The following is a 25,184-nucleotide window of genomic DNA, read 5'->3' as shown; positions in this document are numbered from 1 at the left end:
TGCATACGCCAGGATCTCATATGGGTGCCAGCTCATATCCCTTTCCATCTCCCTGTTTGTGGCCTGGGAAAGCAGTCAAGGATGACCCAAAGCCTTGGGACCCTGCACCCATGTGGGAGACCCGGAAGAAGCTCCTGGCTCCTGGTTTCAGATCGGTTTAGCTCCGGCCATTACAGCCATTTGGGGAGTGAACCAACAGGTTTCTCTCTTGTCTCTTCTTCACTCTGTAAATCAATCTTTTCAATAAAAACAAATCTTAAAAAAAAAAAAACTTTACAGTGAGGAGTCAACACTGGTGCAGCAAGTAAAGCCGTCTCCTATAGCGCCATTATCCCAACGGACACCAGTTCAACCCAGTAGCTCTGCTTCCCATCCAGCTCCCTGCTTTTGGTCTAGGAAAGCGGCAGAAAACGGCCCAAGTGTCTGGGTACCCACATCCACCTGCGAGACCCAGATGAAGCTCCCAGGTCCTGGCTTCAGCCTGGCCCAGCCACAGTCATTGTGATCATTTGGAGACTAGGCTATAACTCTGCCTTTCAAATAATAAACTTTAGAGCTAGACAGAGTAAAAAAAAAAAAAATCTAGTCCAATGTCCTCGTTTCACTAAACAGAAGTCAGTTTAGAGCTTAGGCGACATGAGAAAGTCACCAGGCAATATGGCCACAGTCCCATACAGAATAGGTTTTTTGGGGCTTGGCACAATGGCCTGGCAGCTAAAGTCCTTGCCTTAAACACGCTGGGATCCCATGTGGGCGCCAATTCTGGTCCTGGCGGCCCCACTTCCCATCCAGCTCCCTGCTTATAGTCTGGGAAGGCGGTCGAGGATGTTCCAGGGCCTTGGGACCCTGCACCCGCATGGGAGACCTGGAGGAAGTTCCTGACTCCTGGCTTTGGATCGGCGCAGTACCTGCCGTTGCGCTCACTTGGGGAGTGAATCATCAGACAGAGGATCTTCCTCTCTGTCTCTCCTCTTCTCTGTATATCTGACTTTGTAATAAAAATAAAATAAATCTTAAAAAATAAAGAATAGGTTTTTTTGATTCTGGACTAGTACTCACTTCACAGTATCACACTGCTATTTCTAAGGAAATCAGTTATTTTCAATTCACCCTCTTCTAGACATTCATCAAATCCACAAGCTCGTGCCAATGTGAGCTTCAGGAAAGTGACATACCTTTGATTCCTCGGTCCATTTTCATTAAACGCCTGATTATGGAATCACAGTTGTCTCCTTGCCTGATTTCCATTTTGGTTGAGAAGTGGCCATTGGACGGCTGGGGATTCACCAGAGAAACTGGCACACCAGGCTAGGAAAGTAAAGAGTGATGTTTACGATATCAAGTAAAATGTGAATACTACCAAGGGAGGGTTCGAGAATCTCTGCTATATTTTTAATAATCAATGAAAGATATCTAATGTCACTTTTCTAAAATAATGACCTCAAATATGAAAGAAAAGCTGCACATGCTTAGATATATATTCAAACGCCTGGGCCACGTCCACATATGTCAGCATCGACAATGGACAATCACAACAGTTACATTGTCTCTTCCAGAATCATCATTAGTCACTGAATTCCTACTATGTGGGAGACACTGTGCTAAGTACTTTACAAACATGGGTTCTGCATTTTAAAATGTAGTTCTTTCAGATAGCTGAAAACAAGAATGATCAAGAAACCAGTTCAAGCATCACAGCTAACATGTGGCAGGCAAGGATCAAACCCAGTTTTATGCCATATTCCCTTCCAAATTATAAAAGCTATACTATAGTCAAGGGCTCAGTTTATTACAGAAGTCAGCTGAGCTTTATGAAAGATTTTCAGACATGGTAGCTGAACAAAAACTTTACGGTGGTTTGAAGTAAAATGAGGGTACCTCAAGAAGTTCATGCAAGGAGCAGGCACTGCGGCACAGCCAGTGAAGCTGCCATCTGGGATACCTGCAGCCCGTACTGCAGTGCCAGCTTGAGTGTCAGCTACTCTGCGCTTCCACTCAGCTTCCTCCTAACGTGCTCAAGAGAGGAGACGGCACAGACTTGGCTTCCTGCCTCCCATGAAAGAGACCAAGTTCTTATTTCCAGCTCCTGGCTTTGGCCTGGCCTAGCCCTCTGAGGAATGAACCACCAGATAATGCCATTTCCATGTCTCTCCTCTTTGTAATTCTGCCTTCCAAATATTTTTTTTTCAAAGATAAGGCAGAGTGCCTGAGAGAGGCAGAGACAAAAGGAGAGCAAAGGAGAGATGGCCCATTCACTGGTTTACACCCCAAGTGGCGGGGGCCAGGCCAAGCTAGAGCCAGGAGCTCCTGTTCCGTCAGGCTCCCACATGGTGGCAGGGGCCCCAGTCCTTGGGTTAACAGATACATGACTGTAGCCCCCTGCACGTTCCCAGGCACTAGCAACTGCAATGGTCTGAGACTAAATCAACAGAATATTCAACAACTATAACATCCTTTTATGTTCAATGATAAAGGCCAAAATTTAACGGGGAAAAAAAAAAGAACACTTCAGTGCAATTTAAACTGATGCATTACTCTGGCTTATGCCAAAAACAAAAAAGGCCTGAACAAAAATTAAACTAAGTTTCACTTTAAATTTGGAAGTTTTGGGTTTTTTGTGTGTTTTTTTTTTTTTCTGTTTGTAGTCTTAGATTTCTAATCGTCCTGTATTTTTTTTTCTAAAACACAAACACATTTCTGAAAATGTATTTTTATCTTTAAAATCCACAAGTAACATCTGATGATTGTTACATCCACAATAGTAAGGTAACAAAAAAATTTTTGTACCAATCTGGGAAGCAGAAAACCCTAAATCCAGCCCTATTTCTAACAAACTATGTTGCCTGGAATAAACCAACAACTTAACTTCGCTGGACCTTACTTCCTTCCATATTTAGAATGATCTCTTCACCTTTAATGATCTCTAAGGTCTCAAGGCCTAAAATGCAATAATCCAGTGAGCCTCGTTCAACTCACCTCTGTTCTAAACACAGAGAGTGGCTTTCCAGGACAGCAGTCTTCCCTGACTTTATCTTCTGCATCGGAAGCAAGCTTTACTTCTATGTGTTCCAGCTAAACAGAGGGGAAAAACATGTCATTAGTATCACTTAACATGACTGAAATTAACCTTCACCTCATTTCACCAAAAGCGAAACTAGATTTCCTACTTAGCATGAAATGGTCTCTGAAATTTTATTATTTTCCCAATAAATATTAAAGCAAATTTGTTATTAGTCAGTTTAACACTAGTCTAAGATATTTCAAAGTATTCTTACTTAAATAGTTGCATTTACCATTTTCTGAAATCCAGCATGTTATCTATCAGTGAAGAAAACATGGAAATTAGCATAAAAAGCTTCTACTTTGGCAAACAGAAGTTTAGAAACTTACCATTCAGGGGAAAAAAAGGTTCAACTTCAGTTAATGGAAGTAAAGAGCAGAAATGTAGCACACTACTTATGCCTAAATGGAAAATGATCCTAAAAATAAGGTGTGTCCCCATGGCCCAAGTTAAAAAAAAAAGCCACGTTTTTTGGACCCACATAAATATACATTAATGTTTAGAGATCTACATAAAATAAGTATCTACTAATTCTCTTTAACACATTCTTTCTTTAATGCTGGGACAAGTATTTAGCTTAGAAGCTGAGATGTTGGCTTAAGACACCTACATTCCACACTGGCCCTGGGTCCCAGGCCTGGCTCTAAGTCCAACTTCTCTCAGCACAAGCCCCGGGGGCCGTGATCACGCGCAGGGAGCTATTCTGCGCCCTCTTGGTGTGCTGCATTCCTGGCCCCAGGCTTCCACCCTTTGCTGGGCCTGAGGCCACCAAAGGAATGTGGAGGGGAAATCAGTGGATAGGAAGTCTCTCTCCCTCTTTCTTATTCTTTGTCTCTCAAATAAATATTTTAAAATAAAATGTTTATTTAAGCTTTCATGTCCGTATTTCATGAAATAGTTTTATTCAAGTTCCAAACCTTTTTTTTTTTAACTTTAGTGTTTCTATTACCACTGGAAGTACTTTTTAAGTCCTCTAACACAGTTTTCTAGAGCATATTATTTCTCCTTCTGCCTAAGCTGCCTAAGAGAAAGCATTTTTAGAATCTATATTTGAAGTGGTAACTGGGGCAGAAACAGGATGGGAAGACGCTCATGAGTACGTGGAAACTATGGGTACTGCTCTAGTTCTTTAATCGGACAGTAAAACTGAAGCAGGTGAAGAGGGGAGTCAGGAAGGAATAAGGAACCAAAGACAGCCAACAGCCAAGCCAAGCGCACCGCCCAAATTCCCTCACTTCCCATGCCGATCCAGCACGCCAAGATCGCGCAGCTAAGCCTGACTTTCCATTAGGCTCCAAACACACGACACCTTCCTGGACGCCACCACATACACTGCAGCCCCAACCCAAACCCTGCCTCCTTTGGATCTTCAATCAGGCCCTGTCAGGGTGGAGGCAATTCTTTCTCTAAAGGCTGAACACATTTATGTTTTCAGGTATATTATCTCTCCGGCTTTCATTAAGCCCTGCTCTTCTGTTCACTTCCACCTGTATCTCGTGGCTGTATTCTGCCTGGACTAAGTCCAGCAGGCGAGGGTCTCCCTGGGTGCCACCAGGACTCTCAGTCCCCACAGGAGACTCAATCTTGTGAATCCTAGGTCTGCATGGAGGAGAAGGCCAGTCATGGTATTTCAAAGCTCTTCAATAATGTCTTTCCCCCTTCACTTCAAAATAATACGTGCAGGAATACCCAGACATACACAACTAGTTTTTTTATATACAAGATATCTGATAAAGTATGATGATAGATTGGTTTTTCTTCCTGCAATTTTTTTTTCCTGCCCTCCAAAAATATCTTTGATATATTTGGCAAAAATACAAAACACATAAAGATGAAGTTCACAGAAAGGCTTATTATAGTAGAATAACTAGACCACAGTTTGCCGCACATGACTAGAGACCACGCTCTCTGGTCCTCTTACCTCAAGGGAGTTAGTCAGGTAGACGATATTCTCCATTAGCACTGCCTGTTCGTCAAATTCCAACTGCAAATCCAGAACACGAGGCCCCATCTTCTCCAGATTTTCCTGATAGCCAAATGGTTTCAAAATACAAAATTAAGAATTTGTTGAACAGGTTATATTTCCTTCAAAGCACTCTCCTGTTTAAGAAATCTTCAAGTTTTACAATTAAAGGGAGGGCCTTAGACTCATGATCTCCCTTACCTATTTTTGTTCATTAACGAATTTGCCAGAGTAATTATTTAAAGTAAGGTATGATTAAGCAGCACTGCAAATAATGCAAAGCATGGTTTTTAAATTTTTAAAACAGGGGTAAGCGCCATGGTGTAGCACACCAAGCCTCCGCCTGTGGCACCAGCATCCAAAATGGGCGCATCCAACTCCTGGCTAGCAGCCTGGGACACACATTTAAGATCCAAAGAAGCTCCTGCCTCCCAGCTTTGAATCAGACCAGTTCTGACTGTTGTAGCCACTTGGGGAGTGAATCAGTGGACGGAAGAATTCTCTGTCTCTCCTCTTCCCTCTCTATCCCTCCCACCATAACCCTAGTTTTCAAGTAAAATAAAATAAATCTTAAAAAACAGAACAAACAAAAAGACACTGTTTCAGATACTGCTTCTCCAAATCTTAATGAGAGCCTTCACAACAAAGAACATGCAACTCAAAATACCAATGGAGTCCTTCATAAGAAAATCTAATCCCTTTAACAAAGGATATTAATCCTGTTAAGCTAAACCTATACAAATGTAAAAGCCTGGTTCTAGGAATAGGATCTAATGAAATACACTAATATAAACCAAAAGAATATGCTTCCTCCCCAAATTGGAAAGGAAAACAATTCGAAGAAAATAATTTAAGACAGCAATTCTAAACCAATTTGTCCTCCATAATAAATATTTTCACATACTCAGCCATTCCAGAGGTAAACCCCAACCCTGACGCCTCATTTCTCACAAGCTTGGATTGTAAAGCGCTCTTTTAGCAGGTTGCTGGGAGACTGCCAGGGCTTACCCCTTTCCTCTGGTGTCCCATCTTAAATTATTCCTAGTCAGAGCTGCAACAGCTCCACAGCTTACCTTGATCATAGCAACAAAAGGCATCACTTTCTTCATGTATTTCTTCAACTCTGGCAAATTGCCTAGTTCACTAGCAATGACTTTGTTATCAGGCAATTTTCCATTGTTGGCCTAAGAAGAGGAAGAGCAGAGGGAAATACAGAAAAAATATTTTAAATATAATGCCAGATAATGAATGAAGCTGAATGGTGGCCTCTACCACGCTGTCAGAGCAGCAGAGGGGTATGCAGAAGGAAATGATGAACAATACAGAAGACTCTCCTCTTTCCTCTAAACTCAGGAAATGTGTTTTTGTTGAGCACATTATACTGCATATTTAGGCTTTCCTAACAATAGCAGAATCTCTAGGACCACATTACATCTTCCTTGATTAAAAAATTCTTACAAAAAAATCTTTGTTTTCAACTTCTGAAAGAATGTCAAGAGTTTTGCTAATACAAAAACTATACAACTGTCATAAAGATTTATAAACAGTTGGTTTTGAACACTCTCCTTTATGAACTGTTGCCACAGGCCCCACATGATGGCTCAATGGCTAAATCCTTACATTGCAAGCACCAGGATCCCATACGGGCTCCAGTTCATGTCCTGCTGCTCCACTTCCCATCCAGCTCCCTGCTTGTGGCCTGGGAAAGCAGCTAAGGAAGGTCTAAAGCCTTGGGACCCTGCACCTATGTGGGAGACCCTGAAGAAGCTCCTGGATCCAGACTGGTTCAGCTCCGGCCATTTGTGTCCATTTGGACTGAACCAGCAGATGGAAGATCTTTCTGTCTCTAAATCTGACTTTCTAATAAAAATAAATAAATCTTGAACAAATTTTTTGATAATATGCAAAGATATTACATTTCTTTCACAACATGTAGAATCTCATGAGTAAATACTAAGTAGAAAATTAACTTGGAACAACATGGAAGAAATGTGTTTTTAATACCTGGGTCATTCAATACTAAATGTGATTCTTCTACTGCTTTGTTAAAATCGTAAGTATGAGTATGGAATCCACTTCATAGTTCATTTCTCCACCGACCACAGCAGCTTTTATCTTCTACTAACTCTGACTCAGAATCTGCGAGCAGAGTCTAAGCCTGCTATTTCTATTACACATGATCAAAGGTAGAGGAGTTCGTGATAAAATAGATTCACGAGGATGAACAAAATTTGCTCTTCTTTCCGCCACATTTTACAAAAGGTATTTAATTAACGAGCAAAATTCCAATGAATATCTGAAAACTCAAAGATTCTGTTTCCACATTACTGACTTGCATTTTTATCAAAAGCCCAATTTTGTCTGCCTTTGTCTGAGGGCACCTGGATGGTCCAGAACTACCAAGAACAGTTCTATAAAGACAAATGACATATCACATTTTATTCTCACATCTGAAAACTAATGCTACTTTTCCTTTAGAAAAACTTAAAACTAAGTTTAAATGTTGAGTTAATATAGAGCTGTAATTTTTAATAGCTTTCACTTCTGAATTTCTATATGCAATTACCAAATTGAATATTATTTTCTTATGAAATACTCAGGCTTACATTTCTGTCAAACATGATGAGGTTAAAGCTTCATGAATCCCACTGCACAAACCATAACAAATTCAAGAGGCAAACCCCGTGCTTTTCTAAATTGTAACCGCATGTATGAAACGACGCTGTCCCTTCCAACGACAGACTAGGCTCATTGTATTTTTGTGTAAAGGATTCATCGTGAGGAAAAAATCAGCCTTGTCTTGGCCTCCATCTTAGAGCTGGACTCTCCCTGCTTAGAGGGAACTAAACAGAGTTGCCTGGATTCCCCCAAACTCCTCTGGACAACATCCCAAACAACAAAGCCACAGAAACATTCTACACGACAAGGAGGAACTGGTCTAGCAAGCGCATCACCTCAAAGTGGTTTCGCAGAACCGACAGGGTGATGTGCTGCCAAGGAGGGTAGTTCTTAGTCACGAAGATGGTGCAATGTGATGGTTTCTGAGGTGGCTGCTTGTCTGTCTTCTAAATGATAGGAAAAACAGAAAAAAAAAATTTTTGAGGGCATTTATGCAAACCAAACATACTACCTCTGCCTTTAATAATGAAAAGTAGGCACTCGGACCCGAGCACAACGGCTCAAATAGCTAATTCTGCCTTGTAAGCACTATGATCCCATATGGGTGCTGGCTCATGTCCCAACTGCTCCACTTACCATCCAGCTCCCTGCTTGTGGCCTGGGAAAGCAGGAGAGGAAAGCCAATGCCTTGGGACCCTGCAACCAGGGACCCAGAAAATGCTCCTGGGTCCTCGCTTTGGATCAACTCAGCTGCAGCCATCGTGGTCACTTGGGGAGTGAACCATCAGACAGAAGATCTTTCTCTCTGTCTCTCCTTCTCTCTATAAATCTGACTTTCCAACAAAAATAAATAAATTTTTTAAAAGTATGCACCTTAAATAACTATATTAGCAGTGAATATAATAGTATACATTTTAACTAGTCTTCTAAAATTTCATTACTGTTACATGACTAATAACTTAAGGGACAATCTTAAAGCAAAGACCTTACCTTCCCCTTGGCTGGCATCATATAGCTCTTGAGTCTCAGTCTGAGCTCGTGTGCTACCTCCATGAGGTATTGAGAGGAGCGCACCAAGACTTCATCCACAGGACCTGCCACGGGCCAGGAAGCAGTCATAATTGAGTCAGGCTTTAAGAGAAAAGAGACACAAAGGCAGGTTTGTGAGATCAAGCCACACAGCTATTAAATGGTTCTGGATCACAGTTCCACACCAAGGCCACCCTCTGCAATGGTGTGCCCAAAGGACACTCAAGCCTGACTGACTACAGCTAACACACGTCCCCAGCCCTGAGCCACAACTCCCCAGAACCCGAGCTGTGAAGTCTGACTCTACAGTCTTAATTAGCACCCATTTAAACAAGTGTATCAATACCCACACACATATGCTCACTTTCAAAGAAAATTATGTAATGCTAATTTGCCTAAAGTGAATCACTAGTATATAAATTAGGCATGTTCTCAGTTTTCCTCCTATTAACACATGCAATATAGGCAGAATGGCTACTCAGTGTATGGAACATGAGCACATTTTTCACTCATGCACTGAAAAATAAAAAAAGCCCAGCTAATCAGGTTGAAAAGGAGTGAGTGAACCAGCCAATTGACTTACGTACAAGCCTGGGAGAAACAAATGAATTTATCTTCCCAGCAAGGATGCTAATGTAATACTCCTGAGTATATAGTCCTTATAAAACAAGGCTATTCATGCAGACACTTCCAGCTTTGTTTATAAGCAGTTCCTAATAGTTGCTTATATATTTTTTTCATCTTTTTACATTTTTAGCAACTTAGAAGAACAGTATTAGCTACAAATGTATTCAAAATGTATACCTGAACATATTCAAATATACTACAACACTTTCTAGCAGATGGGAATTGAGTGATAAACATTATGCACATAATTGTAGCTTTTAAAATATATATTTTGTTATGTTTATAAATAAAGCTATATAAACAACCAGTCTGTCTATACAGGAGATGGCTCTGATTTGTATTTGAACTACTGAATAATTCCGATGAAAAACGTGGCATTATTTCTGAAATACTCATTTTCAGCTTTTCTTCTTTTTTTTTTTTTTGTAATTATTTTGATAATCTTTACATAGTTGATTAGGGACCAAAGGGTCAAGGGCTACAGGAAAGTGGGTAAGACCATTGTTTCCATATTATTATTTTTTTTCTGTATCTGGGGTAAGGGGAGAGATAAAGGGAGAAGCCCCACCCAGGCTCCCAATCTTCTCTTGATACTGTGTTCAATATTCACTGTAACACTTGATGAGGCCAAAACTGAAACCCTCCACTACATGTTAGACACATAACGGTACCTTTCCTAGAAGTGTCCAGACATGTTCACACAAATGTGGACAGAACGGAGCCAAGAGGAGTGTTTGAACCTCAATGAACCGGAACACGAGTTCTCTGTGCATTCCTTCCATGGACAATTCACGGTACTTATCTTTCGCAGCCTACAAAATTTGAAATCATCTATCATTTCCCTTACATCTCTTCTTTAAAACAAAGAAAATAATTGATTTTAATGCATTTTTAACTTTTTAGGCTTTAAAACTCAACAAGCTAATAAAAAATGTAAAACATATTTACTAAATTTATTCAGTGACTTTATTTTTTAAAACCTGTAGGTGAATGCATATCAATCTTTGTTCAATAGATATTGAAGCTTTATATCAGTAATCCTCAAAAAACATTTTTGAAAAAGATAATCTGCAGCTGAAACAACAAGCTGAACAATTTTAACTGTGTACTAAGCAAGAGTGAATGCTCTGAGCAGCTTATAGGAACAATATTAAATAACAAAAAGGCTATAAATACGACACACTGCTACGCTCAGCACTTATCTTTACTTAACCACAGCTCTCAAAATCAAGTTACATAAATCTCAACCTGATGTTTCACAAAACTGAGTACAGTTACATTTTTATACTTGAAGCACCTGAAATCACAAACTTGAGCAAACAATGACACCTGGTGGAAACCCTGAGAATACATTTTAGATTTTTTTTGTTGTTATTGTTGAAACTTTGCCAAAAACTACAACTGATTTTTGTATTTCATCTCTTTATAAATGTTCACAGATCAAACAAAAGTCTTTGTATTAAATGAAGACAGTTTCAAGAAATAGAAAAGGATTTTTAAAAATTAATTCTACAGAAAAAACAAACAAAAGAATAGTTTAAAATCAAGAATTACGAATAAAAAATTTTCTTGGCAAGCTTTCTCATACTCTTCACCTCAAATATGCAATTATGTTACGTAATTGAAAGAAAAAAAGGAGGAAAATACATCATTTTCACACAAAACATGTTTTATAGCCACCAAAAATAGCCTACCTGAAACTCAAAAAACCCTGTTTTCAAAGCTTCTTTAAACATCATCTTTTCATAGTTTTGATCTGTTTTTATAATTCCTGCATTCATTTCACTATTTAAAGGGAAAAAAAAAAACATTAATGAGTTTAAAGGCAATGATCTACAGGTATAAAACGCTGCTTCTGTGAAGTAAAACAAACACAATGCCTGAAACATTCCAACCTGCCCTGCGTGTAACTGTCTTCGTGCTCCTTAAACTGCCATCTTGGCTGTCTCTCCATCAGCAACACTCTCAGCAGACACTGTAGGGTCCCTGCTGGTAATGTTAACAAAGCACACTCAACAAGTCCTTCACAGGAGACCAGTGCTCCGGCTCAACCTTACAACCCTCTGCCTGCCAGCACCAGCATCCTGTATGTGCAGTGCTCATGTCCTGGCTGCTCCATGGGGAAGCCAGCGCTAGTTGCCTGCTTACAGCTTGGGAAAGCAGCAAAGGGTAGCACAAAGCCTTAGGACCCTTCTGCCACGCAAAACAGTTCTTGGTTAAAAATTTTGTTTCGAACAAAATGCAATATTCAAACAGCTAGGTTAGGTTTTAATTGCTCCATTTTAAGCAACTGGCACCAAATATTAGGAAAAAAAACTGCTAAAACCACCTCCGGCTCATCTTAACTTAACCTAATCCAGCACAACTTGCTTCATCTACCACCTCTGCCTTCCACACTGCACTTCAGAGAAATAACATTCCCTTCCCACAGTTTAAAAGCAAGCTTTCTCTTTTCCCTGCAAAATCCTGTTCATTTTTTCAAGAAATCCAGAAGTCACAGGACACTGCCTCCAAATTTTCTTTATATTGTTATTGTATTCCTAATGAGACAGGTAAGTGTTTATCTCTCCTGTGAAACACACCAGTGCTAAGGACAGCTCCTGAGACAGAGAGGCCGACACACGTCCCTGGTCAAAGCAGTATGCCCAGCAGGTATTGGAAAACAGACAGGAGCAAGTTCACATGCCAACTCTGCAATTACCAGCTCTAGTAATTTAATAATGAGGAGTTTAATGAAGTAATTTTTCTAAGGTTCAGTGTCTTTACCTATAAAACAGAACAACAGATTTGAGGGTAAAGTTGGAGAACAGACGCCAAAGAACTTAGCATAGTGCCTGCAACAAGTGAGCCTCCAGCAAAAAGTAGCTATTGTTAACATCTAATTAATTTCAGAAAACTTTAAAAATGCACCTGGAACTATGCAACTCTGTGAAGTACAAGGTGGTTGGGTCCACGGTTTACCTGGCAAACACTCTATCATTGAAAGAGCTGGCAGGACCACTTCTCAGGCTGTCCCTGCTGGCAACCATTTCTTTCACCCATTCCACCCAGGTGTACAGACGGAGAATGCCTGCATCTGCCATGGCTTCCACAAAGTTGGCATCTTCCACGGTGTCACCGGCATCTGCCAGCGCCAAGCGCATGCCTAAAACAAACACAGTATGTGAGTTCTGGCTTCATGAGTCAAGTCACCACCTATAACACAATTAGCCTATAAGGATGCTGCCAGTCTGAGTCCCGGCTGCTATACTTTTTCTTTTTTTTAAGGTTCTCTTTTCTTGGCAGATATGCAGAGAGAAGGAGAAACAGAGACAAAGATCCTCCACCTGTTGATTCACTCCCGAACCAACCACAAAACCTGGAGCTGAGCTAATCCAAAGCTAGGAGCCAGGAGCCTCCTCCAGGTCTCCCACGCGGGTACAGGGTCCCAAGGCTTTGGGCTCTCTTCAACTGCTTTCCCAGGCCACAAGCAGGGAGCTGGATGGGAAGTGGGGCTGCCAGGATTTAAACCAGCAATCATATGGGATCCCAGGCACATGCAAGGCAAGGACTTTAGCCGCTAGGCTACCACATTGAGCCCTGGCTGCTCCTATTAACATCTATGTCTCATCTAGGAGGTGGTAAAATATGGTATTTTAATGCACGAGAATACACTCGGGTGCCTTATGTGTACAAATATATATTTAATTTTTCAATCCTAAAACTAGGTTTTCCTAAGTTTTCCACTAATAAAACTCTATTTTCTCAACTCTCATCTCTGAGCACCTAAATACTCCATCTGAAAATATTAGAAAATGACTTATGTATTTTTTAATTGCAAAGTCAGATACACAGAGAGGAGGAGAGACAGAGAGGGAGATCTTCTGTCTGCTGAATCATTCCCCAAGTGGCTGCAACAGCCAGAGCTGAGCTGAGCCAAAGCCAGGAGCCAGGAGCCAGGAGCCAGGAGCCAGGAGCCTCTTCCAGGCCTCTCACACAGGTACAGCATCCCAAGGCTTTGGACCATCCTCAACTGCTTTCCCAGGCCACAAGCAGGGAGTTAGAAGGAAAGTGGGGTCACCGGGAATAAAACCAGCACCCATATAGGATTCCAGTGTGTGCAAAATGAGGATTTTAGCCACTTGGCTACTGTGTCAGGCCCTGAAACACCAATTTTACCTTGCCTTTTTTCACCTGAAAAGAATGAGACACTATACAACAACAGTAACAAAAAGCCATACTCACCATCAGCTGAAAAATTTTCAACAGCTTGCGTCAAAGTGAGGAAGTTCCCAGTGGATTTTGACATCTGAAACGGAATGCCAGCGATTAGGTACTAGTAAGAACAAGTATACATGAATCTAAATAAAACTGGCTAAATAAAACCAAACAAAAAGGAATTAGACATATGGAAAGATGAGCCCACAAAATGACTTGTCTGAGGTAGTCAGCTAACCAGACAGAACCAGGACAGGATGTCCAGCCTGCCCCTCAGGCCACTGTGATTCCAACTGGCCTGTACCTTCCCCAGGAAACCAGATTACACATGCAGGACAATTCAACTCTATCTGGAACACTTCGGCTGGTTACATAAGAAAAAGCATCAAAGTAATTAGTCATAGAAAGGACAAGCTTAGGCGGGACTAGCTTCTATGCAGAATTTTAGGAACCTCCTTGGGGTCAAGTCTCGGTAATTGATTGTTCAAGCTGCATTTTGACTTAGAGCAGCAAGTATCAGGCACCACTCATAGTCTAGCAATCTTTACTGTTCTAAAACTTTTATGTTGTTATCACAGCTCTACTGATGCCAAAGACAAGATTATCACATCATTTCTACCACATGGAAAGAGGAGCTTGTTCTAATAAAAACGATATAGCAATGTTCAGATACACACAAGAAAATACCATTTCTAGTAACGTCTATTAGAAAATGATATTTTCTGTTCTTACTTAAAAACAAATGAGCTGGGCCGGCGGCGTGGCCTAGCAGCTAAAGTTCTCGGCTCAAACGTGCCGGGATCCCATATGGGCGCCGGTTCTAATCCCGGCAGATCCACTTCCCATCCAGCTCCCTGCTTGTGGCATGGGAAAGCAATCGAGGATGGCCCAATGCTTTGGGATCCTGCACCCATGTGCGAGACCTGGAGGAAGTTCTTGGCTCCTGGCTCCTGGCTCTGGATCAGCACAGCACCGGCCATTGCTGCTTACTTGGGGAGTGAATCATCGGACAGAAGATCTTCCTCTCTATCTCTCCTCCTCTCTGTATATCTGACTTTGTAATACAAATAAATAAATCTTAAAAAAAAAAAAAAAAAAAAGAAATGAGGGCCCGGCGGCGTGGCCTAGCGGCTAAAGTCCTCGCCCTGAATGCTCTGGGATTCCCATATGGGCGCCGGTTCTAATCCCGGCAGCTCCACTTCCCATCCAGCTCCCTGCTTGTGGCCTTGGAAAGCAGTTGAGGACGGCCCAAAGCCTTGGGACCCTGCACCCACGTGGGAGACCTGGAAGAGGTTCCTGGTTCCCAGCTTCGGATCGGCACAGAACTGGCCTTTGCGGCTCACTTGGGGAGTGAATCATCAGACGGAAGATCTTCCTCTCTGTCTCTCTCTCTCTGTATATCTGACTTTGTAATAAAAATAAATAAATCTTAAAAAAAAAAAGAGCTTAGTAATCAAAAGTTGATCTAACAAAACCTATGAAATAGTCAAAGCAAAGCAGCCAATTCTCAATAGCTGTTTTCTAGTTTGGTGTAGACTGGGGATTTTATTTATTTTATATATATATATATTTTCATGTAAAAACTGTAAAGGCAACTTATTAATAAATCATTTAAAACACAGCCTCTCTAACAGAAAAAGAATGCGCCCACAGAAGCAAAATTGCAAACAGAAGGTTATTGGACAAACAGGATTGACTGGATGTCTGGTGCTGCCGCCGTTCCAGGAGTCAGACTACCTGCCACCGGCAGAGCCCCTTGTACCCCAGAGCTCCAGAGGCACCCCGCATCACCCCCACAATCTCCCCCAGCACCTGCAGCCAGAGGTCGCGTGTTCTCGAACGACAAAGCACTTTCAGGAGCTTCTGTACTTAGTTATTAGCCTGTTACTCCTGCCTGCACTTACAGCTTACTTAGATAGGCTCTACGTTTCTGTAAGACTTTAAACTTCATGCTGCTGGTTTTATTATATTTTTTAAAGGCAGAGAGAAGAGAGATGGAGAGACAGTCACAGAAAGTTCTTTCTATGTCTGAAAAAGCTGGGACTGGGCCAGGCCAAAGTCAGTGAGCCAGCAGATGGAAGAACTCCCTTCATCTCTCCCTTTCTGCCTTTCAAATAAACAAATCACTCTTAAAGGAAAAAGCTCATCCATGCTCAGGAGAAGTGAGCCTTACCTTCTCAGAGTTGAGGAGGAGATGTCCATTTGCTCTCACAGCTGTGGGCCATTTGTCACTTGACAGATAAACAGAGACAGAAAACAAAAACTAAACATATGGTTTAGACTTAAAATTTTAAGATAAATGTCAACAAGTTCATAAAAGTTTGTTAAGGACCTGGCACAGTAGCCTTGTAGCTAAAGTCCTCTCCTTGTATGCACCAAGATCCCATATTGCCAGTTTGTGTCCCAGCAGCTCCACTTCCCATCCAGCTTCCTGTTTGTGGCCTGGGAAAGCAGTCAAGGATGGCCCAAAGCTTGGGACCCTGCACCCACCTAGGGGACCCGAAAGAGGCTCCTGGCTTTGGATCAGATCTAACCACTGTGGTCATCTGGGGAGTGAACCAGAGGGTGGAAGATCTTTCTCTGTCTCTCCTTCTCTCTGTAAAATCTGACTTTCAAATAAAAATAAATATATTTTTTAAAAAATATAGTTGTATAAGGATATTTACCACAGTTCTTTTGTAACAGGAATCAAAGCCACCAAGACTAGTTATATAAACTATGATATAAGCATATAATAATGTAACTATTTAAAATACAGTTACCATATAGATAGCTGGATATAGAAGGATAGAAATAAAGACTTAAATTCTTAGGTGAAACAAGACAGCACATACAATATGGTAAGTTAGTATAAACTTTAAAATATAGATTTTGATATACATTAACAGCTTTTCCAGAAGAAATCAGAAGGAACAAATAGCAGTGACGAGCTTTGGGAAATGGAGTGATATGTGGGAAAGCTAAAGTTCACTGCTTACTTCACACCTTTCAATTTTCAAACTGTGTATTTGTCACTCAGTCTCTTTTTATCAGATTTACTTATTTAAAGGCAGAGTTACAGAGAGGGAGATCTTTCATCCACTGGTTTACTCCCCTAATGGCCGCACTGACCAGGGATGGGCCAGCTCAAATCCTGGTGCCTGGACCTCCTCTGGGTTTCTTGCATGGGTGACAGAGGCCCAACACTTAGGCCACCTTCCACAGCTTTCCAAGGAACTTTACTCAGGAGCTGAATCAGAGGCAAAGTGACCAGGATTCAAACCAACGACCATACAGAATGTGGGTCACAGGCTATGGCTCAACCCATTCTAACACAATGACAAGCCCCAGTCACTGATTCCAACAGTAAGAGCACAGGACATCACAGGGTTGCAAGAATGAGCTCTGGAGGGAGATCCTCTGGATTTGCACCCTGGCTCTGCCATTTACTGTCTTGGTAGCCCTGGCTAAGTTACTATCCCTTTTTAAGACTCAATAAGGTCTCTTGCCTGTAAAACGTGCGTATTATAGCTCTTCCTTGAAGTTACACTAAAAATCAAAGAACATTGACTAAAAGTGACTAGAATGGTGCCTGGCATAAACACTTGATATTAATAGCTATCTGTAATGATTAAAAGTCTAATAAATACAAAACCCTGGTACAAAGAAATGAAGATTCACTAATTAGTAAAAGGTATTTATTTCTCAGATGCCCAATTTCCTTAAAAAAGCATTTGAAACAATAGACAAAAATAACTAGATGGCAAGTAGTATAACAACCACATTAGATTTTACTCCCTTCTTAAAAATCTTCCTTTTCTTCTTGAAAATATATTATTCTAAATAGAAAAAGTCAGATATTAGATTTCTAATTTTAGTATATGTGCTGCCGAAGCGAGCAAAGATATTAGATTTCATAAAGGAAAATTTAAGTAGCCTGAGGAATTTGCTTCCTCAGCTACCTGAGGAACTAAGAGAAAAACGGGAAGCAAGTCCGGTTAAGAAGGAAAAAGAAACGAGGATTACTCTGGAACACGCACATGGCATGGCTGGACTCAGAACACTACCAAACAATGTTGGAATTTTGGGTCTCCCCACGCTAAAGGAAACAATCTCTCTGATTCTAACTTTCCAAGGCCTATCTTGTTGTTACACTTCGAATAGGTGGGTCCAGTGTACTATTAGCAGACTGAAATAGCAGTGCTTTAGCAGCCAGGAAAAGGCAGGACAATTTCTGGATAAAACAGACAAGAAGAAGTGTGCTTACTACAATACACATGTAATATAAGAAAAAGAATACAATTGGCAAGCATCTTTGACTTCCATAATTTCTTAGACTCTTGGAGTTTCAAGATACTTTTGATAACAATCAGTAAACCTAGGCCACATGTGTTTTCCCACTTACCTTTGTTCTGGCCACATAGCCACATGATTATAAAGGTAATAAGAGAGATGATTTGGCACAAGATCCTTGCCAGAGACTCGAAGATCCACTGGGTACCAGAACTCAAATTCCTGTTTCAACTGATCCAATTTTTCCTTTGGGATTTGAGTCTTAGGAAAAGGAGCATTCTTGAAGAAAATATAATCCCAAACTTCCTTAGTCATCTGCTGTGGCCTGTATCAAAAATAAAGCAAACAAACTAGATGTATATAACTCCTTTGAAAGAATCATCATTTTAATATACTATGTATTAGGTAGAAACATCTTTTATGTAAGTTTTACTTTTAAAAAAATGTATTTACAGTCAGGAAGGATGGAAAACAACCTTTCATTTGCTGTTTCATTCTCTCTGTGGCAAAACTAGCCAGGGCTGGTGAGGCTGAACCCAGGACCTTCACAGGCATGGCCAGACCCACTCGGCTGAGTCTCACAGGACTAAGTTAGCAGAAAGCTGCAATCAAAAGTGGATCTCGGACCCAAACTCAGGTAACAACAATATGTGTATTCCAAGAAGCATCTTTTTTTTTTTTTTAAGATTTTATTTTTATTGGAAAGGCAGATTTATGGAGAGATTTATGGAAAGAAGGAACAGATTTATGGAGATTTATGGATTTATGGAGAGAAGGAAACACAACCGTCCACTGGTTTCCTCCCCAAATAGCTGCAATGGCCAGAGCTGAGCCAATCCGAAGTCAGGAGCCAGGAGCTTCTTCCTGGTCTCCCATGCAGGTGCAGGGTCCCAAGCCTTTAGGTCATCCTCTGCTGCTTTCCCAGGCCACAGGCAGGTAGTTGGAAGGAAAGTGGGGCCACTGGGACAAAAACCAGACCATGACACTGGCCCTCCAGGTAGCATCTTTTATTTAGTTGTTTTTAGTTGGAAAGGCAGATTTACAGAGAGAAGGGGAGACAGAGAGAAACAACTTCTATCCACTGGTTCACTCCCCATGGAGCTGAAACAGCCAGAGCTGAGCTGATCCGAAGCCGAAAGCCAGGAGCTTCTTGCAGGTCTCCCACACAGGTTCAGGGTCCCAAGACATTGGGCCATCCTCGACTGCTTTCCCAGGTCACAAGCAGGGAGCCGGATGGGAAGTGGAGCAGTTACAAGTAGGACTTGGATGGGATACAAACCAGTGCCTATATGGGATCCCGGAGCATGCAAGGCAAGGACTTTAGACACTAGGCTACTGCATCGGAGCCCAATCAGCATCTTAGCACCAAATGCCTGCCCCAAACAACTCTAAACGTAGTTATTAAAACAAACAAACAATAACAAAAGTCTCCCACAAAAATAAAGAATGGATAGTAACAGATGATGAATACGTATTCATTTTCCTCATTTAACAATACATAAGGAAAAACATAATAAATTTCTGCTAAATGAGGGCCCAGCGCCAACAGCCTAGTGGCCAAATCCTTGCCTTGCGTGAGCCAGCATCCCGTGTGGACGCCAGTTCCAATCCTGCTACTCCAATTCCCATCTAGCTCCCTGCTTGTGGCCTGGGACACAGTAGAGGATGGCCCAAAGCCTTGGGACCCTGCACCTGCGTGAGAGACCTGGAAAAGGATCCTGGATCCTGGCTTCTGATCAGCTAAGCTCCAGCCATTGTGGCCACTTGAGGAGTGAATCAGCAGATAGAAGATCTTTCTCTCTGTCTCTTCTTCTCTCTATAAATCTGCCTTTCCAATAAAAATAACATATCCTAAATAAAGATTCTGCTAACTGAAAGCTTATGAAAATTCAAATAGGAAAAAGGAAACTTTTTAATATGTAAAGAAAAACTGCAACTCTTGCTAACGAACTCCCCTCCTTGGCTGGATCTATTTACCAACCTGATTCCTAGCGGAGATTCTGCCTGCCCACGCAAGTTACCTCCCTGCAGCAGGTGGGCAACTGTGTAAAATGCCATGTAGATGGTGGAGTCAGAGAGCGACTCAATCAGCCACTGCTCATCCCAAGGCAGGCGGGTGCCTACAGAGTGAAACAAGAAAATTAATGCAACAGTATATAAGACACTGCATGCAACCCAGACTCTCAACAAGAAGGCTAGGATATTTACACTGCTACTCACACCAAAAATCCTTAAAATTTACTTGCATAAAAGCAATAAAAATAAAATGCCAGATAAAAACAAAATAGAAGCTTTGAGTCTTCCTATGAAAGTCACAGCACAGAAAGTGTGTGGGATAGAGGACTTCTTTCCCATAACAGGGTGATGATGGGGAACCACAACCTAGTTTTCCTCGCCGCTAACCAAACTCAGAAAACTCTAGTAGAATGCAAGTAAAAATATCTATTAGCTGTATATGGCAGTCATTTGACCAAACAAAAACAAAAACACTTTGAAAGCTCTGTTACCTAAACCGTACGTTCTCGAGCAAGCATGTTCTTGCAGCCAACCTAAGGTAGCTTCAAAATTCCTCCTGGTCTCCTCACAGAACCTAGAAGAGAGCAGAGGACCCTGGGTGTGTGTCCACCGTGATCACCTTGCAAACATGTTTCCCATCTCCTTTCCTCTCCCGCAATTCCTCCGCCTATCTTACGTTTCCATGTTCTTCAAGCACTGAGATGTCTGCTTCTTCCAGTTCTCTTCCCCATAATCCAAGTACCTGGGAGAAGATAAATTGATTTTTCTTTTTAAGCTAGAAATTAGTGACGTGATCGATGGAATTTTCTTGGTATGGGAGACACTAACCACTGGTCACAGAGAGCCACAACGCATTCATCTGCAGACCTGGACATCACTTGCTTCTCTGGCTCCATATAAATCAACGCATCCCCCTACATCAAGGTAAACAGAAATAGGTAAACGAAATCAAATTAATCTTCATTCTTAAAGGATAAAAATTACTTTTTAAAAAAATGCTGTATCACCGAAACTGTATTTTCATCATCTTAGAGTCAGTTACCTGCCACTCCTTCTATACAACACTTGCTTCTCGGCCTTTTGGCTAGGATCAGTGAAAAGACATATGCATTGGGTTAATGGATCACTTTCCCTGGCTGCCGATTATTAGTTTGAGCAGAACAATGTTTAGCAGTTTCTCAGTCTATGTTAAAAAAAAAAAAATGTTTATTTTATTTATTTGAAAAGCAGTTACAGAAAGAGGGTGAGAGACAGAGAGGTCAGTCTTTTATCCATTGGCTCACTCCCCAAACGACTGCAATAGTCGGGGCTGATTAGGACAAAGTCAGCGGCTTCATCAAGGCTTATCATGCAGACACAGGAGCCCAAGGAGTTGGGCCATGTTCCACGGCTTTCCCAGGCATATTACCAGGGAGCTGACTCCGAAGTGGAGCAGCTAGGACTTGAATCAGCATCCTTAAGTGAGGATAGCAGTGCAAACTGCAGGTTAGCCTTCTCGATCACAATGCCAGCCCCTCAATCTAGGTTTGAAAAATCAGGCTTCCAGGGTAGCTCTTTATCCTTGTTATAGAAAGAAAATACCAAATTCTGAAAACCAGAAAGCAGGTAAGCCTGGCACAGTAGCCTAGTGGCTAAAGTCCTCACCATGCAAGCGCCAGGATCCCATACGGACACTGCTTCTAGGCAGCTCCACTTCCCATCCAGCTCACTGTGGCCTGGGAACGTAGTCAAGGATGGCCCAAAGCCTTGGAACTCTGCACCTACGTAGGAAACCCAGAAGTGGCTCCAAGCTCCTGGCTTCGGATCAGCTCAGCTAGTCATTATGGCCACTTAGGGAGTGAATCAACAGACGGAAGATCTTCCTCTCTGTCTCTCCTCCTCTCTGTATATCTGAGTTTCCAATAAAAATAAAATAAATATTTCAAAAAAAAAAAAAAGAAAAAAAAGAAAAGAAAGAACAAATTGTATGTCTATTACAAGCATTTTAAGCCAAGGATAATGCTTTTAAATAAAATTCAGTGTTATTTATAAAATGATTCCTATTTCACTCTGTTTTCAACGCAAGTGTTCCTAATGAAATTCAATAGCTCTGTTTTTGTTTCAAGCTAAAAATACACACTTTGGGCCCAGCATAGTAGCATAGTGGCTAGGGTCCTTCCGTTGCATGTGCCAGGATACCACATGGGCACCGGTTCTAATCCTGGTGGCGCCACTTCTCATTCAATTCCCTGCCTGTGGCCTGGGAAAGCAGGAGATGACGGCCCAAGGCCTTGGGACCCTGCACTCATGTGGGACATCCAGAAAAGGATCTGGGCTCCTGGCTTCGGATCAGCTCAGTACTAGCCACTGCGGCCACTTGAGGAATGAAATCACTGGATGGAAGATTTTCTCTGTGTCCCCTCCTCTCTGTATATCTGACTTTCCAATAAAAATAAAATAAATCTTTTAAAAAATATATATATATGCACACTTAACTTTTCAAAATTTCAATAAAATGACAAAATCAGTTTGGGTTTTTTTTTTTTATATATTACGAAACTACAGGGACAAGAATAGGAAAAAAGGAAATATCAAATTTTGAAAACTAGAAAGCAGGTAAGCAATAACTGCTTTAGCAGAAATAAAAGGCTCCAGGAATACTGATCGTGAAGTACAGAAAGCTGAAACAACTCCAGGTTGGCTTTACGGATTCCCCCCAAGGGTCAGGAACGAGCGGCATGAGACAGCTCTGGAGGAGGAAATACAGTGAAACCAGGAGGAGGAGGACCGACTGCAGCGGTCAGAATCCAGATACTCTAACTGCACACCATGGGAACAGGCATGCGCCCTCCCTGGAAAGGGAAAGAGTCTGCCGAGCGGAGAACAGAATCAGAGGTATGAGCACCAGAGTAACGGCGGGCCAAGTGAAGGCACCCGTCAGACCAGCCATACACTCAGATCCAACAAACTCAAGAGTAAACTACAAAGCAATGTATTGTAACTTTCCTCAAAGCCCAGTGGTCGTTTCTAGACACCCTCCTGCCAGTGGCTGGCTCTGCACTCACGCCAAAAAGCTCCTTTACGTACTCAACCTTCTTTAGAAAAAAAAAAAGGTAAAATCAAGATTTCACATCCATGAAACAATTGTTGAATTGACCGGGAGTTGGTCAAGGTGAGGTGACAGGTACATGCTCCCTATCTGCGTAAACTTAAAATCCTCTGTGCCAGGTAGATTTTTTTAGAGTATTTAATTATTTATTTAAAAACCAGAATTACAGAGAGTGACAGAGACACACACAGAAAACTATCACCCAGTGGATCACTTCCTGCAAAGCCTCAGTGGCCGGGGCCAGGTCGCTCAAAAGGGTAGCAGGGACCGACCCAAGCACTTAGGTCATATTCCACTACTTTTCCCAGGCCATTATCATGGAGTGGGACCAGAAGTGGAAAAACCTATTCAAGTAAAAAAGAAAACAGAGTGCAGCAGCCAGGACACACTCTGGAGCCCATAAACAGGACGTTGGCACTGGAGGAGACAGCTTTACTACCACACCACATCAGCCAAAGTAGACTTCTTAAAATGAGATCTTGGAATCTATTTCTGTCTGTATAAAAAACAAAGAAACACAGTAGAGACTGGCATTATGGCCAGCATGTTAAACCACTGCTTGGGATACCGGCACGTAGTGTCAGAGCACTGTCACGCCAGGCGTTTGATTTAAGTCCACAGGATCATTATCTTCCTGCACAACCATCAAATATATCAATCTAAGTACTTGTGTTGCTTAACAGCAGAGAGAATAAAATTACAGGGATGAGAAGAGACTGAAAGTAAAAAATACCACCAAAAGAGGGCTAGGACTCTTGCGCGAATATCTAAAATGGCCACCGCGAGCAATTGATGTTGTACAGGTTAGGCCACCGCTTGCAGTGCCAGCATTCCACAGCAGACAGCCACAGTACCGGCCACTTTGCTGCTCATCCGGCTTCCTGCTGGAAAGCAGTGGGAGATGACCCTAGTACTACAGCCCCTGCCATCCATGGAGGCAAAGTTTTCAGTCCCTGGCTTTGGCCTGAGCAACAAGCTGTCATGGTATTTCAAAGAGTCAATCAGCCAATGGAAGAGCCTTCTACCTCTCTCTTTCACTTTGTGTTTCAAATATATATGATAAACAGCCTTTGACAGAGACAAGCACTCAACTTTTCAACATGCACACCACACTTGTCAACCTCAAAACACTACCTACACTGTAAGTGTAAATCCAAGTTACATGAATTGTTACACAGATCTATATTCTGCCACAAAATGATATGCTATTTTCAATGTGCCTCTTGGTCCTACTACAGAAGTCACTGCTGGCAGCACTGCCAAGTCTATTAACTAAACACTGCTGCCGTGAGACAGACTTCAAAGCACAGCCCATCACATACGGTGTCCATCATCTTCTTCTGAATGGTCTTCTTTACATCCTGGATCTTCTGTCCTTTAAATTCATCCACCAGCATTATCTACAAGGATGAGAAGGGGAAAAAACACAAAAACAGCAGTTAAAATGAGCTTCACAACTACTCTGAAAATTTTTCCAACTAGATTTACTAGATCTCCACACACCAAAACATCTCTGTGACGTTTATAACATTCATAACCACAAATTCTATTTCAGTATATCTTAGACATTAATATTTAGAATGTACTTGACTTTCCTTTAGCGTAACTGAGATGGCTATGGTGAACCTAGTGAGAAGGAACACTCCCATCCTCAGCTTTCCTCCAGACAGACCTCCATCAGACCAGCTCAGCCCATTCCTAACAACTGCAGAAGGAACTGAGCACACATGGCTTAATGATGTGTAGCTCTCTCGTTCTAACCCTGCTTGCTGTTTTTCAACTTGATCTTACACTCCATGTGAAAGCATAATTGTACTGAAGTATCAGCACTGCTGCCACTGATTATGCTACTACCTCCTCCTAGCTGTCTGACCCCTGAGTTTTTAAAATTTCTACCATAAGTAGAAAAGACATGATGTTTTTTGACTCTCCAACCTGGTAACAAATCAAAATGCTTCATGGCTATTGAATAACTGTGAAGCTGTATCTAGTAATCGCTATGGCTCAATGGTTAAAAGAAGAGCTCCTGGAGCAGGTGCTCGGAGCAGCAGGTGGGATTCTGCTGGGATGCCCACATCCCAAAGCCAAGGGTCTGGGTTAAGTTTCAGCTCTGCTTCCAACTCCGGCTTCCAGGTAATGAGTGATACTTCCAGTTGGTCTAAGTCACTCCCATGGCTGACTCAGACTGAGTTACTGACTCTCAGTATAAACCTGTCCAAAGGCCTTGTTTGGATGGGCATTTGGGGAGAGAACCAAAGGATGGAGAATCTCTGTGTCTCTGTCTCCAGCAGAAACCTGGAGCCAGGCCATCC

General features: G+C 41.8%; 1 protein-coding gene across 1 annotated transcript in view; it reads right to left on the bottom strand.

Moving 5' to 3' along the window:
* Positions 1–25,184, bottom strand: part of LARS1 (leucyl-tRNA synthetase 1) — a 52,966-nt gene that overhangs the window by 5,387 nt on the left and 22,395 nt on the right. Inside the window, exons 15-31 of the mRNA XM_004586522.3 lie at positions 24,195–24,272; positions 20,613–20,698; positions 20,461–20,526; positions 20,276–20,358; positions 19,750–19,888; positions 17,881–18,093; positions 15,670–15,727; positions 13,524–13,587; positions 12,261–12,444; positions 10,994–11,084; positions 9,971–10,111; positions 8,634–8,774; positions 7,979–8,089; positions 6,098–6,208; positions 4,983–5,087; positions 2,977–3,072; positions 1,176–1,308 (exon numbers count right to left, since the gene is read on the bottom strand). Coding sequence (XP_004586579.3) covers positions 1,176–1,308; positions 2,977–3,072; positions 4,983–5,087; positions 6,098–6,208; positions 7,979–8,089; positions 8,634–8,774; positions 9,971–10,111; positions 10,994–11,084; positions 12,261–12,444; positions 13,524–13,587; positions 15,670–15,727; positions 17,881–18,093; positions 19,750–19,888; positions 20,276–20,358; positions 20,461–20,526; positions 20,613–20,698; positions 24,195–24,272 — 1,900 coding nt within the window. The remainder of the gene's footprint in view (positions 1–1,175; positions 1,309–2,976; positions 3,073–4,982; positions 5,088–6,097; positions 6,209–7,978; positions 8,090–8,633; positions 8,775–9,970; positions 10,112–10,993; positions 11,085–12,260; positions 12,445–13,523; positions 13,588–15,669; positions 15,728–17,880; positions 18,094–19,749; positions 19,889–20,275; positions 20,359–20,460; positions 20,527–20,612; positions 20,699–24,194; positions 24,273–25,184) is intronic.

This window comes from Ochotona princeps, chromosome 19 (assembly GCF_030435755.1).
Source record: "Ochotona princeps isolate mOchPri1 chromosome 19, mOchPri1.hap1, whole genome shotgun sequence".
NCBI lineage: Eukaryota > Metazoa > Chordata > Mammalia > Lagomorpha > Ochotonidae > Ochotona > Ochotona princeps.
This window is presented reverse-complemented; position numbering and strand designations above follow the sequence as displayed.